General features: G+C 44.6%; 1 protein-coding gene across 1 annotated transcript; it reads right to left on the minus strand.

The window, feature by feature from the left end:
- Positions 1 to 6,697: 6,697 nt before the first annotated feature.
- LOC128782115 (uncharacterized) lies at positions 6,698 to 8,311 on the minus strand. The gene is made up of 2 exons (XM_053932276.1): positions 8,122 to 8,311; positions 6,698 to 7,928 (listed from the first exon to the last, which is right to left on the minus strand). Exon 2 carries the CDS (start codon positions 7,907 to 7,909, stop codon positions 6,884 to 6,886), a length of 1,026 nt encoding a protein of 341 aa, XP_053788251.1. The 5' UTR covers positions 7,910 to 7,928; positions 8,122 to 8,311; the 3' UTR covers positions 6,698 to 6,883.
- Between the last annotated feature and the right edge of the window lie 6,973 nt (positions 8,312 to 15,284).

Below are 15,284 nucleotides of genomic sequence, written 5' to 3' on the forward strand. Positions count from 1 at the left end.
TTAATTTAATAAGGAAGGGGAACTAGAATGTTTATGGCAAGATTGAAGTCCTGAAGATTAAAAGGTAAGTTTAGATGCCTGCCTGTTTATCAAAGTTAAAAAGGCATGAGAATGATCTATACATTCTTGATGTCAGCCTACAAACCTTGTATTTTGAGTCCTTCTTTCCTTCATTCCTAATACAAATCAAAACAGAAGAATGACAAAGATGATGAATCAGTTATGTGCCTTAATTTATAGGCTTTATGTGGCTTTGACTTGTCTAAGCAATCTGTCTGTTTTTCTGATTATGTGGTGTCATCCGTTTCTTTAAATGCTCATCAGTGGTGAAGTGAGAATTTATGAAAATAAGATTTGTAGGATTTGTGGTTTGTGGCGTTTTCTTGAAATTTGGCTTCAAATCCAAAATCAGAGAGGTCTCAGATATTCACTTTAGCCTCTAAAGTTAAGGTGTGTACAGCTTCAGCATTGCAACGCACTCAGCACTGATAAAAACTTTTTGAAGTGTTTTTTTTTGTGTATGGATAGTTTTTTTTAAAAAAAACCCTATTACTTAAACTAGACTTACACTTTTTAAGGCCTCTGTAATGTGCCACCAAATCATGTATTTTATTTTTCAGAAAAGTTTGTTTTTGTCATGTGAAAAACGCCAATCACTTGGTTTTTAAAATTTTTAAAGTTTAATAATAATAAAATGGTTATAAAAATAGTAACACAATTAGAGTAATAAAAATTTAGAGTTAGGACAATTACAAGATAATAAAAAGCAAAGAGTTACGGACGTCTGGATGCTCTCGGGCACTTAAGCCACGACAAGCATGCCTTGTGAACAAAGGAATAACCTTAAAAGCAATAGCCTGTTGCATATACAAAACACTTTATGATTATGCATATATTTTATTTAAAACAAGAACTTTGTCTGGTACTTGTCAAAAAGTTTCTGTTAATTCCCAGGCGCCTTTGAGTCTAAGTCAGGCTTGAAGAAGTTCGTTTCTGTTGATAAGGAAAGCCATAAATTCCTCTCCTTTGGAAAATTTAGGGGTTTCTGTAATTGTTATCCTTGTGCGAAGAATTCCTTGATTATCTCATCTCTTTCTTGAGCTAGTTAAAAAGTATCATACATAGTATAGTTTCTATTTTAACGTTGTGTTATAACCTAAAAATACATTCAACACACTACTTGAGAGAATTAATACAGCATAACTTTCCAACATTACACATATAATATTCATTGTAACTATTGTGAAAAGCCAATCATAAAATATGCATTTTTCACACAATGAAGGAAAGTGTATTGTTTAATGGATGGTGTTATGGAAAAATTCAATTATAGATAAATCAATTAACAAGAATTTATTAAGCAAGCGGTAGTGAGCAAAAGACAGCACTGGGCGGCTGGAGAGTCTCTGCTCTACCACGGCGCGCTCTCCCCCTTTGCCCTTTTTGTTTTCTAGTCCTTTTTTTTTTTTTTCCTTCTTTCCGGTTGACGTATTTTCTCTCAATGCACTCTACATCTGTGCAATTGGTTGCTAGGGGGTCTTTTTTTTCTGCCCTTGGTGGTCATAGGGATGAAGGCTCCTCATCTTCCTTGCAGATTGTCCTTGGCCTACAAGTTAACTTGTATATAATTAGTTACACAGTCTTCTATGCTAGTTGCAGCTGCACAATTCTTAAGCAGGATACTTGCTGTTCCCCCGCCCCCCGCCTTCCTTCTCCTCCCACATCAAATTTTTATCTCTTTCAATGCTCGTTTTGATGAACAAAGACCTTTTTATTTATTACACGCTCGTTCCCGGACTGCCCCAACCCCCCGGCCCCTCGCCGCCCTTCCCTCGCTGCCTCGGCTGGGCCGTGCTCGGAGCGCAGCGGGGCCGCGCCGGGGCCGCGTCAGCTCCACCCAGCTGGAGGAGCCGTGACGGCGCTCCGACAGCGGCCCTGCGCAGGCGGAGCGGCCCCGGCTGCGGCAGGAGCTGTTTCTGGGGAGGGGCTGCGGGATGTGGGAGCTCGTCCGGGCTCGCTCCGGACAGTAAGAGCTGCGGCCTGTGCTCGCTTTGTACTTTCAAGGCTGCCGGATGCCTTGCAATGAAGATGGAGTGCCCGGGTTATTCCGGTTACTTCTTGTCCTCAGCTCAGCAGGAAGATTGTTCCAAGTGCGGGTACGAGGAGTGCGTGCACATCCAGCAGTGTGTGTCCGTGTCCATGTCCGTGTCTGTGTCCGTGTCTGTGTCTCTAAAGTCCCTGTATCTCTGTGTCTGTGTCCCTGTGTCCCTGTGTCTGTGTCCCTGTCCGTGTCCCTGTGTCTCTGTAGATAAGAGCTTCATGTGTTCACCCTGGCTCTAAATTCTTTGGTATCATGATAATGAGCCTGGATTTACCAAGGCTTTTAAGTGAGAACACTTGGAGACATTTTTCTTTGCAGTTCCTAGAAAACAAATTTATATTTTCAGAGGAGGTTCCATTGTATTTTGATTTGTCTCTGATGGACTTTTGGGTCTATTTGCTGCTGGAGTTGAAAGGAGTTGATGAATAGTTAACTCATGTAAGCTTGAGTTAGTTAACTCTTAAGAGTCAGCAAATATTAAGGACAAGCCTAGGAAGGAGGATGTGCCTTAGCCTTGTCAAGATAAGAGAAACAGAATGTACCTTGTTAAGATAAGAGGAAGAGAACCTGTTGAAACTGATGCAGAAACCGCTGGAAAGGACTGCCCGTGCTTCATAAAAAAAGGTGAAAAGAGCAAAGTGAGGAAGACTGCTGGCCTTCATTGCAATGACCCCTGAGAAAGACTCACAGCCTTCCTCAGAGCGACCACCAGAGTTCACTGTGCTCGCTCGTCAACTATGCTAATGATATTAATGACTTCAGAGAAATAATTTGTATAACCACGCCTATCCAATGAATATAATGAATATGCCTGAATTTAACCATAAACTGTGCTGTGTAAAGTGCTGAGTGTGTGTGTTAGGAGGAGCAATCCCCCCAGGTACCTGGCACTGAATAAAGCAAATACCCACCTCACTGATTCAGTCTCTGAGGTGATGCTTGGCTCAGTGTTGGAGTGAATCAGAGCAGTTGCTGAATATGAATCATTTTGAGTAATGTGCTAGAAGAAAATACTCAACTGAGAGGTTGAGCATCTCTTGTTCACAATTAGTAGTGGCTTTCCAAAATGTTGTTAGGGTTAATTAATTCTGTGTTTTGGGGTTTAGTTTTGTTTTGGGGCTTTTCCTTCCAATAGTTTATGAATATCTAGCATAGAGTTTTGAACAGGCCCATTGTGGTACTTTAAAATAGAAAAGATTCCATTAAATAATGGAAGCTAGAGTTTTGTGGTAGTAGTGTAAAAATGTATTTAGTGATGTAGTCAGTCACTTCTGCATATAAATATTCAATTAATAATAGCCTTAAGAAATATTCTAGGTGTATAGGCGATCTATTATTAACAAGATTTTCAGATCTGGTGCATCAAGGATCTCTATTTATTGCTTGCTTCTAGTTTGTAGTTTGTACTGTTTCCAATTTGGGGTTGCTTTTTTATTGGTTTTTTTTTTTTTTTTTTTAATCTCATTTGAGTAAAACCTGTCTGCAGTGATCTTGTCTTTATGTTTTAAGCTGTAGCAGATCTGAGTCACTGCCATCAGGACTGAATAGTTCTTGTGAACCATGGTGTGAAAATGTTTAAGGGCAGTCTCTGACACAAAGAGCTGCATTGTTTGCTTTTCTAAGTCCCATACTTAATTATTTGATGTGGCTCTGTGCAAGTGCCATCTCCTAACAATCCTGGCATAATATAGTGCTGGTTTTACAGGTGAATCCTGTGAAAAACAAATTTGAGATGTCTTTCAAGAGATGCACCTAAACAAGGCATTTGTAGTCTGTACTTCCAAAATATCTTTATGGTTTTTTGGGAAGTGGGTAAATGGTGTTCTGCTGGTGAATCACAGGCATCCTGTACAGACCATTAGTGTGGTATGACCTTGCTGGATCAACATCTGCCTCAGATGCATTGGTCATTTAATTATTGGCATTTGGTAGCACTTTGCCCTGTGTCACATTAAAATATCCCCATGGACAAGGTTCTGCATTAAGGTTGAGGTATGGAAGATGAGGGTTTTGCCCAAAATCTTTGCATTGTTTCACATTCTGTTGTAAGTTAGAACTTTGTTCTGTGGCACTTGAAACAAACTTTTTAAGAAACAGCCTCTAACCAGTCTGGCTGTAAGCAATTCCTTTTCCATGTCACTGCCCTGTATGCAGTAGGATCTGCACTGTCATTGTAAACCCTGAATATTCTGCCCTAATGTCAGTAAAGTCAGCAACAAGAAGAAAACCACTACATTTGTTAGTTTATATATACCTTAACATCCTATTTCTGGCCCTGCTAAGGTACATAATTGTTCACAGGATTACAGGTTAAACTCAACAAGCCAGCACCTTATTACTGAATGTGAAATGCATAGGAATGTAAATGTATGATGTTGTTTTGTCTTTACAGTATGTGCTTCTAAACCAGTTACATTTTCCTTTCTGAATAAAGTTTTTTTTTTGGTGGTGGCAGTGTTGATTAAGTTCATGTCTGAAAACTGAATTCATCTTAAGAAATTAACATTCATATCTAGATATGAATGTTCTTCACCTAATCTAGATGAAGAAAAGTGGACAGACATTGCTTTTTTGAGATATTATTTTTGGTGAAATGTACCTGCCCATTTGACTTGTGGAGTTTGGTTGGAGCTGTTTTGAAGGTATATACTAATTTCCCCAGCAAAGCTGGCATTTAATGCTGAAATCTGTCCTTAGCAAAAGGGTAACCAAATGAGGGACGAAGGCTGGAATTCCACAGAAAAAGTGAAGAGACATGTTTTGAGAGAATTGAGAGGAAAAACAACCATCTGTAAGGCCCCAATCAACTTGCTGAAAGGGCTTTTGAAAGGCGTTACAGTGATTCTTGTACTCTGGGTTGAAGGCATGGGAGAAAAACTAAAAAGATACTCTCAAGAGGTACAAACAACTTTACTGGCAAACTTTAGAAAATCAGCGAGCTTTGGCAAAAGGTTTGGAACAACACTCAATCAACATAAAACACTTCTCAGAGCATTAACTTGACCCATTCCACTTATCAAATTTTAAACCTGCTTGATGTTAAGTTATTCAAAATGTTACAAGAAGACAGAATTAGAAGAAGAGGAGAAAGAGAGAAAATATACAGAAAAGCTCACACATAGATGCAAACTCCTGAGCTCAAGCAGTGTTCAGATAGACGCTTCAAATCCTAACAGCTGACTGTTCTGGAAGCTGAAGTGAGCCCAGCTCAACTGGCCACAAATGACAAAACAGCCATGGCCCAGAGGCCCTGTGTATCCTTGGCATAGATTTTCTCAGCAGAGGGTATTTCAAGGACCCAAAAGGGCACCATTGATGTTTTAGGATAGCTGCTGTGGAGACAGAGGAAATTAGAGAGCTGGTCCCTGGTACCTCAGGGGACACTTCTGCTGTGGGACTGCTGAGGGTCAAAGAACAACAGGTACTGATCACTACCACAACAGTGCATTGTCAGAAATACTGCCCCAGGGGACTGCGTGACCCCCATCCATGAGATGGTTCCTGAACTGGAGAACCCAGGAGTGCTCAGCAAGACTCACTCAGCCCTTAGTAGTCCCGTATGGCCTGTACATAAGTCTAAGGGAGAGTGGAGACTTACAGTGGAGTGTCATGGTCTGAATGAAGTCACAGCATCACCAAGTGCTGCCATGCTGGGCGTGCTCAGTCTTCAGTATGAACTGGAGTCCATGGCAGCAAAGTGGAACCACCATAGACATAACTCATGCACTTTTCTCCATTCCTTGACCAGGAGAGTGGAGGCACAGTTTGCTTTCACCTGCAGTAGAATCCAGTATAGTCCCAGGGCTGGAAACACAGCCCTGCTATTTACCATGGCACTGGAAAAGGGTGAGACTCCAGAATACCTGCAGCACATCCATCATACAATTGTATAAGATAGCAAAGCAGAGGAAGTGTTTGGAAAGGATGGGAGATAATCCAGATCCTCCTGAAAGCTGGTTTTATCATCAAATGAAGTAAGGTCAAGGGAACTTCCCAGGAAATTCATCTTTTAGGAGTAAAATGTCAAGATGGATATCATCCAATTCCAATGAATTCAGTCAACAAAATAGCAGATCTGTCTCCACTGACCACAAGCAGGAAAGAACCGCAAACTTTCCTAGGCCCTGTGGGTTTTTGAAGAATGTGTACTCCAGAGTACAGTCAGATGTGACATGAAGGAATAATTTTAAGTGGGGTCCTGAACAAATTAAACTGTTTATGCAGTAGCCCTTGGGGCAGTCAGGACAGCACAAGATGTGAAAAATCTAGTGGATTGACCTTGGATGGACCCTGGCCAAAGCCTCTGCATCACTCCCCTCTCCCAAGGGGGCAGGTTAGAGAAAATATGGAGGCAAGCTGAGGGCATGGTCCTGTGGCAGGACCAGCTGCCCCTGATGCCTGCTCTGCCTATGGCATCTGCTCTGTGGGTGTGCAGCTGCAGCAGGAGGCTGTGGGAAGAGGTGCTGCTGCCATGGCCCAATGGCTCTGGGACCCCACGGCTGTGCCCCCCAGCACATGAGTGTCACCCACAGTGGGGCTTAAGGGGAAGGGCATTAGAAGGGAGAACAGCAGCACACAGAGATTTTGTGAGGGAAATAACAATTTATTTCCTTTTCCTTGAATAAAGGGTTTCTAGAGGTGCCAGTGGGGCAGCCTCTGGCAGGACTGGCGAGAGCTCTAGGACCCCCTCTTTTGTCAGATATGCTGGGGCCCAGTGGACAATCTGTCCCTGCCCTGGGAGCAGAGGGGCTGTGACTGCTGCCCTGGGCAGGGGGAAGCCCCTCATATACCAGCTTCCTCCTCCTCATCAGAGCCTGTGGGGCTGCTGTCGGGAGTCCCTTGCCGGGAACTGCTGGAACTCCAGCTGTTGAAGGTGCAGCTGTTGGAGCTGCAGCTGTTATAGCTGCAGCTGTTGGAGCTGCAGCTGTTGGAGCTGCAGCTGCAACTGTAACTACAACTGCAGCTGCAGCTGCAACTGTAACTACAACTGCAGCTGCAGCTGCAGCTGTTGCTGCTGAAACTGGAGCTCCTGGAATTGCTGGAGCTGGAGCTGGTGGAAGTAGAGCTGGAGCTGGAGCTGGAGCTGGAGCTGGAGCTGGAGCTGGAGCTGGCCACAGGGCCATTGTTCTCATCCCTGACAGCACTGGAGTGCAGAAGCCTTTGGGCCTCCTCATGGCGCTGGCCCATAATGATGCCGATGGCATCATGGACCAGTGGTGCCGTGTGTTCCTCGAGGAGAGGCTCTAGCACCTCAACCAGCATCTCAGCATTTGGCCCATGGATGCAAAGGCCATGCAAGATGCTGCTCTCTATGGCGTCTACCACCCACCACCAGCCCTGGTATATTCCCTCCAGCCTCTCATGCAGCCAGGGCCTCATGGAGTCCAGGAGATGCTGTCGTTGACGGAAACTTTCTGCCCAGACCTCAGGCAGGATGCTGCCCACAAACTCCAGCCCTGATCCTTCCTGCTCTGCTGGAGACACTATCCCCTGTGGAGAAGATGAAGGGGAGACCACAGGAGGATGGGAGCTGTTCTCATCCAGGCTGCTGAGAGCTCTCCCTCGCTGGCTGTTGCCATCTAGCAGCTCCTCAGGGACTGTGATGGATGTGTCCAGATAGTCATCTTCTCCATGATCAGAAAATTGGACAGTCACTATTGTTCTTCTGCAGAGTGGGCACACTGGATTTCTCTGTGTCCACCGCAGGATACAGCCCAGGCAAAACTGGTGGTGACAAGGCAGAGTAGAAGCCACATGCCTACAAGTGTCCTGGCAGATGGCGCAGTTGCTGTTGGTCTCTGTGGACATTTTTGTGCTCTGCAGCACACTGTGGAGAGATAAGGATCAGGGGCTGTTTGCCCTCACTGCTGTCACCTCCTGCAGGAGGGAGAGGCCATGGCTGTCTTGGGGCAGGGAGGAAGAAGTGGCCAGGCCCCTGGAGGAGGCCACCCTCCCAGCTCCCTGAGTCCCATCATGCACCCCACAGCCACCCCGCAGGGACATTTTCCTGCACAGCTCACCCTCAGTGCTGCATCTGCAGTGCTTGGCTGCCTGAAGCAGGCAGGGCAGTGAAACAGGAGTGATGGCTCTGAGACTGGCACCAAGATCTGCCAGTAACAGCCACCACCCAGCACTAGAGTAGCCTGGCTTGATCCTCCATCCTCCAGTCCTCACAATGTTGCTTGGATGGAGTTCAGGCTGGAGCCAGACTGGCCCAGGCTCTGCCAACTGTATATAAGCAGTGAAGGGACACAATGTCATCATCCATTCCTTCTGTGATGTCACAGACCACTGCTCAGTGACATCAGCCTCACTCACCAATGACAGCAAAACAGGCATTTCACCTTCTGGTCACCCCAAGATAAGCAGTGAGGGAAGTACGGTCACAGCCCATTGCTAAGGGATGTCACAGTCCACAGGTTGGCAACATCAGCCTCCTCCACCAGGTGTTGTCACCGCAGGCCTCCCTGTACATACATGGTATTGGAGAAAAAAAAGAAATATCTTTGTTTCTTGTTTCCTCCTTCTGCATTCCCATGGTTGCTCTCCCTTGGTCACCTGCATCATGTGTCTGTGGCCATGTGTCTCATCATGCTTTTAAAGTTCTCCCTGGCATACAGTGACAGGTCACAAGGGAATAATTCAAAGCTGTGCCAGGAGAGGTTGTTATTGAAACTGGCCAAATAGAAACTTTCTAACACAGCTTTGAGTATAGGAAAGCGGGGATCCTTTATTACACCATGCTGGTCACTCAGAGGATCCCTCCTCTAATCAAGTGCCATGAGTGTCTGGTGAACAGAGTTTTTATCTTACACACTGAATACCCATTCATTAGCTATCCCTGCTTATTTGATGTATATGTATTACTTTATTTTACAAATTTGCACCCCTTATTGGAAGTCCTCATATGATTCTTTGGGGTCTGTCTTCAACGTGTCTTTTTTAGGTGACTGTTCCTCGCCCCCCGCTTTGGAGTAAGAACAATATCGCTTTTTGCACCATAACTTCTGCTTTGTCAGCCTTTCAGAAGTGAGCTGGCATCCTGCTTGTGTTTTGCATGACTTCTGTCTGCCTAAGTTATATCCTTCATCCACTTCTTCAAGGCTGTGTGAGTCTGGCTTTCAGCAGCCACGGGATGGAGGTTGGCTGGCTCGCTGTCCTGCTTGTGGCCGGAGGGCAAACACACGAATGGCCACCCCTGAGTCTCTGCCGAGACTGGTACGGATGGCGGTGATTGCTGCGGTGTGGGTAGCGCAGCAGAGGCACAGGGCATGAGGAAACTGAGGCAGAGGAATAAGGGAAGGAAACTTGTCTGTATCTCCAAGGATTTAATCTCGAAGGGGAGCAGAGCAAGAGACAACTCTGAACATGAAAGGACTACTTTTAAAGGGTAGGGGGAACACGGGGAGGACACAACCTTTGACCAATAGCAGGGCATTAGGGGAGGGGTGCAGGGTAAGGGCTCCCCAATAGAAGCCAACATGGGGAGGGAGCAAACCTTACAATTCAATTCTGCTTCGAGGAAGGGATGAAAGATGGGGAACACTCCAGAAGCAAAGGAGTGTGCTATCTTTGACAGACAGGGGTAAGACAAGGGAACAAGAGAGGTATACAGGTGGATTGACATCTAGATGTACATACATTTTGGTGGGGAAAACTGTGGTAAACAACTCAGGACTGAACCATTAGGGAAGCCAAAAGGGGTACATAGAATGAAGCATTACAAACTTACAACAAGGAATATTAAAACATACTACAGAAGAACAAACTGTAAAATAACAGACTACCACAGCTGTGCTGCTCTGTTCTATGGTCCTTATCAAATCCCCCCTTTTCTTGAGACAAAGTTCCTTATGGGAACTAGTTTCTTAATACCTATATTTCATTTTACAGCATAAGGCATTACAACAGTTATAGACCAATGTTTTAACCAAGTCCAGCTGGGTTACCATGAAGTAAGTTTGGTCCAGCTTTCTTCAAATCCCCAGGAGATGTTGTCTTGAGCTAAGGGGCTTTGGCTCTTTTGATTCTGGAATAATGTATCCATGATTTTACTCTGCACATTTCAATGCAGTAAAATTGTCAACAGAATTTGGAAAGGTCCTTCTTGGGCTGTAGCAGAGCAGTTTCCCCATCTTTCAAGTACACCCAAGCTTTTAGTTGGAACTTGTTCACTGGTATGTCCAATCCTGTTGGTCTGGAGATCGCAACTGCTTGCACTGTAAAACCTGTAAAGTTTTGTTATGAGAAATGAAGTAATTATTCAAATCAACCTCTCCTTATATGTGTATGTTTCCTGCAATGTGTGGTACTTGGTATGGTCAACCATACAGCAGCTTATAGGGGCAGATTTTGCTGGTCCCCATGGCTGAATTCTAATTCAAAGTAGAGCAACAGGTAAAGCTTGGACCTATGTCAAGGAGGTTTCCTAACATATTTTACCCAAGTTGAATTTGATTGTATAATTCATTCTCTCTACTTTGTCACTAGCTTGGGGCCTATAAGGAATATGAAGATCCCAAGCTATTCCCAAGGCTCTCCTAGCTTCTTGTACTCCTGCAATAAAGTGGGAACCTCTATCTGATGACATTCCTAAAGGTACCTCAAATCTAAGTCTCTGGCCACCCAGAAAAGATATGCACCAGAACTATTTATACCCCTGTTTTCTGGGAAATTCTGTAAAATCCATCTGCCACTGTTCACTTGTAACACCTCCAGATTTTATGGCTCTTAGCACTACATTGTAAGCTGTGTTAGGGTTGTCTCTTTTATGAACTATACATTTTTGGAGTCTTGATTGTACAGTCTGAACCATTTCAGACCCAATTATAGATTTTTGCAAATGTTTCAAAAGTTTTTCAGTACTCCAATTAATGGCTTTGTGTTTGCAATCCACTTTTTCACATAAGAGTGATTCTGGGACTACTCTTTGCCCAGTTGGGATAACTGCCCAGCCTTGTGGATCAAGTCTTGCTTCCACAGTTTCAATTAATTGACAGTCCCTAGCACTATACTCTGGTTTTTCTACTGGGAGAGGTATCTCTGGCAAGGGTATTAAAGACAAAACTTTGTTTTCTAACATGTCTTTTTCTGCAGCCTCATTGGCTAAATGTTTCCCCAATTCCAGTTTGGTCTTACCCATTTGATGTGCTCTGCAATGCCTGATGGCAACTTCCTCTGGTTTCTGGATACTTTCAAGTAAACCAAAGATTTGTTTTCCATTTTTGATTGGAGCCTTGAGATGTCAAAAAGTCTCTTTCTTTCCAGAAGTCCCATGTGCATGACCACTCCAAAGGCGTATTATGAATCAGTTCAAATGTAAACTCATTTTCCTCTACTCAATTCCAAAGCTGGAGTGACTGAAATTGGTTCTACTTTCTGGGCTGAAACATCAGAGGGGAGTGCCCCCAGTTCGATTACATCAGGTTGTGGAGTCACTGCGTATCCAGATATTTGGATAGGAAGGTTAGGGGCTTGGTCCTGTGACAGACCAGCTGCTTCTGCTGCCCGCTCTGCCTTTGGCATCTGCTATGCTGAGGGTGTGGCAGCTGCAGCAGGATTTCCTGTGGGAAGAGGTATCACTGCTGACATGGCCCTTGGACTCCAGGGGCCCATGGCTGCGCCCTCCAGCACAGGGGTGTCACCCACAGTGGGGCACAAGGGGAAGGTGAAGGGCATTAGAAGGGAGAGAAACCAGTGTCTAGGGACTATGTGAGGGAAATAACAATTCCTTTTCCTTGAATAAAGAGTTGCAAGAGCCCTGCTAGAGCTGCTGGTGGATTGGCCTCTTGCTGAGACCCCTCCTCTTTCTGGGACACCATATCCACCCGGGCAAGTGGCCCCTGTTCCAGCCAGGAGCAGAGGGTCCCTTCTGCCCTGGGCAGAAGGACTTGCCACTGTCGCCACCTCTTGCCACAGGTCCTCCTGATGCTGGTCCTGCCCTGCAGGGATGGGTACAGCTGGGGAGTGGCTGTGAAAGCCAGGGCAGGGGCTTTAACGTTGACTGCTCTCAATGAGTTGTCTGGAAATAACAGTTTTCCTTTTTCTGCCAACCAAGGCTGTCAGTGTTTCTGTGTGCATATTAATGAGAAGGGTTAGGATCAGGGTAGAGTGTGGGTTTAGAGTTAGGGTTAGGTTAGAGTGTGGGTTTGTGCTTTAATGGAGCAAAGTGCTGTCTGAATTCAATTGATTTTAATTTTTTTGTTCATGGTATTTTGTCTGTAAAAAGTCTGAAGATCAAGGACATCTTTTTGGAATCCACTGTCTGTGACCTTGGTACTAGCCGAGTGACCCTTCAGAAACTTGAACTGACTAAGTGAAGGCATGAACTCTTTTGGCCTTTTTTTAGAGGGAGGGAAAAAAAAAAAACCAAACCCAAACCTGTTTTCCAAATCCTCTGGAAAATCTGACTTATCCAAGAAAATATAGATTTTCTGTTCATCATTCATTCAGATGCCTGTGAAGCCAGATCAGTAATGCTCTCTTTAATGATTTAACACAGCTGATTGGCAACAAATCACTTGAAATTATGGCCTCAACTTTGAATCATATTTTGAATATGAGAATTTCCATTTCAGGGAGGAACAGAATGCATTTGCACAGTTCCATTATGGTTTTTTGTTTTTTTTTTTTCAACACACAGATTCTCTCATTTCCCCTTCTTTAGCCTTAAGCATTAAAGTCAACCATCTGCTTTGGAAATGCAACTCAAATATAACTTTTTCTGCTATTTTACTTAACTTATTTTTAGAGGCTGAAAATATTCAATTGTAATTTACTTTATAGAATTCTTTGTCACTGTGGGACTGGAAAACGATCACAGGAATGTCTCCTATCATAGATTTTAAAATATTTTAAAATGTTATTATAAAGACTATTTGTCAATAATTAATTTTTGCTTTCTCTGTAACTTTATTAAATCTGTACTTTAAAACAAGCGTTACCTAGCAGGCTTTCAGTTCAATTACAGCAGTTGTTTTTCAGCAGGCTCATTTTCCTGTAGGACTAGACAAGGAAAGTAACTTAGGAAATTAGTTTTTACACATTGTTGCAGTGTAGGAATGGTATTCCCCAGTTTTGTGCTCACACTGATACAGCTCAGACTATGTGCCACTCACTGACTTCCCCACCACTTTCCCTGAGGCAGGAGGAGAGAATAGCACAAGTAGGTAAAGATCACAGGTTGAGATAAGAACAATTTACTAGAAACAGCAGTGAAAAAAGAACACAAATGGTAATAACAACACTAAAAGGAGAGTGTACAAGAGGCAAAGGAGTCACACATGATTGTTCACCATACAGAACTTGGCACACCCCACGACTTACAGCACATAGGCAGAGGAAGAGCAAACCCCTTCCATTTCCCCCTGCCACATGGCAGGTGATATCCAACTACCCCAAGGTCCTGGCTGTGCTCCTCCTGGCTGCTGCAAAAATTACCCCTGTCCTGGCCGGATCCAGGACATAGGATCTGCCCTGTGGGTCCTGGCTCTTCCTCTGGGTGAGAGACCCCCATGGCATCTGCCCTGGCAAAAGGGACTTCAGGACAACCTATCACTTATTGACATTCCCCCCTCTGCCCCTGCCCCAGCTCCCTTTTTGCCTCCAGAAAACTTTGAACAGAAGTAGCACTTAAGTACAGTTCTGCACATCCTGAACTGGCAGGAAGGTGACCCACATGTCACTCTAGGCACATGTGCAGCAAGGACAAAGAAAGTTTTTGAGGGGCCTGGGTCTCAAGGTCTTTTGTTCCAGAAGTACCACCTATTACTTTTAGATTCCGCTCAGGGATAACCAGTGAGCTCCTTTTTGCTCTACACCAGACAAAACCATGTGTGGCACATAGACTGTCACTTTTTTCCCATTTACGTTCAAGTATATTCTATCAATCAGGACCGTGGTGGCTTCTGCTCTGAGGTGCATTGGCCATCCCTCTAGTACATTGTTTAGATGTTTTTTGAGAAATAGGCTCAAAATACCACAGGGTTACTTCCTTCATTCCCATTCTTTGAGCTAAATATGGAGTTACTGTGCAAGGCAAAGGCACTCATGTATGAGCAGTGCAAAGGGTCAGTGAAATCTGGTAACTCCAGAGCAGGGATTGTCATCAATAAACTTTAAAAGATATAGAAAGGCTGTTGGACATTCTGGAATCCAGTGTAACACCTCCATGGATTCCTTTAATGATTCATACACAGACTTTTCTAATAGTTCATAACTGGGGATCCATAATCAACACCATCCAGTCATTCCCAAAAAGGGACACAGATGTGGGCTCTGGTGTTTGACAAATTGCTTCCTCTCTTTCTTTCCCCAAACTGCACTGTCCTTGTCAGTGGGGCAGCCAGGAGATCAGACATGGGTAGATACAGACATGGTCTTGAAAACAAATAAAAGATGTCATTGAAAATGTGTTTTGGACGGTAATAGTCAACACATTCTCAACTACATGCTCTTATTCCCTCTCCCTGTAATGACTGGACAACACTTATTTTTGGTGCCAGCCAACTTAAATCAGGAATAATCTTGGGTGGGGGAAAAATGACAATGAAACCATCATAAACTGAATATAAAATGTTTATCTACATGTGTCAGTAACTTCAACAACCAGCTGCAGTCAGCACAATTATCAGCCTGTAATTGTGCTCAGGGACAGCGTGGGCCTTTCCATGTCAGCTCCTCCTGCACAGCACATGGGGGCCTGGGCTTGCTGCTGGCTTGGTTCCTTTTAGGAGACTGGGATGAGGAAAGGTTGGGGGATTTTGTCAAAGAGATAATATTTGAGTGACCGCATATGTGCTGGAAGCCTCACAGACTGACTGGCCCATGACAGGATCACCCAGTGCTGGGGGGCTGCACCTTGCTGCTCTGATTAGGGGTGTTAAGCTGCTCCTTTGCCTCAGAGAGAGCCAAGTGCAGCACTTTTGTGCAGAAATATTTCATTAGCCCTGGTTTGCAAAGCTACTGCAGCAACTGCTGTGGCCAGAGCACCCCTTTCTGCACTTGGAAATGAGCTGAGTCAGCCATGGGATAAGGCAGGGCATTCCCCAGGTGTGCCCATTGTGAATTCCCTGTGCCCCGACTGTGTCGCGTCCCGCTCCTCAGTGACATCCCGCCCAGCCTGGAACATGGAACTCCCCGTTTCCAAGGACACGTGGCCATTGTCACCAGCACACAGCAGGAC

The sequence above is a fragment of the Vidua chalybeata genome, chromosome Z, assembly GCF_026979565.1.
Source record: "Vidua chalybeata isolate OUT-0048 chromosome Z, bVidCha1 merged haplotype, whole genome shotgun sequence".
Lineage (NCBI taxonomy): Eukaryota > Metazoa > Chordata > Aves > Passeriformes > Viduidae > Vidua > Vidua chalybeata.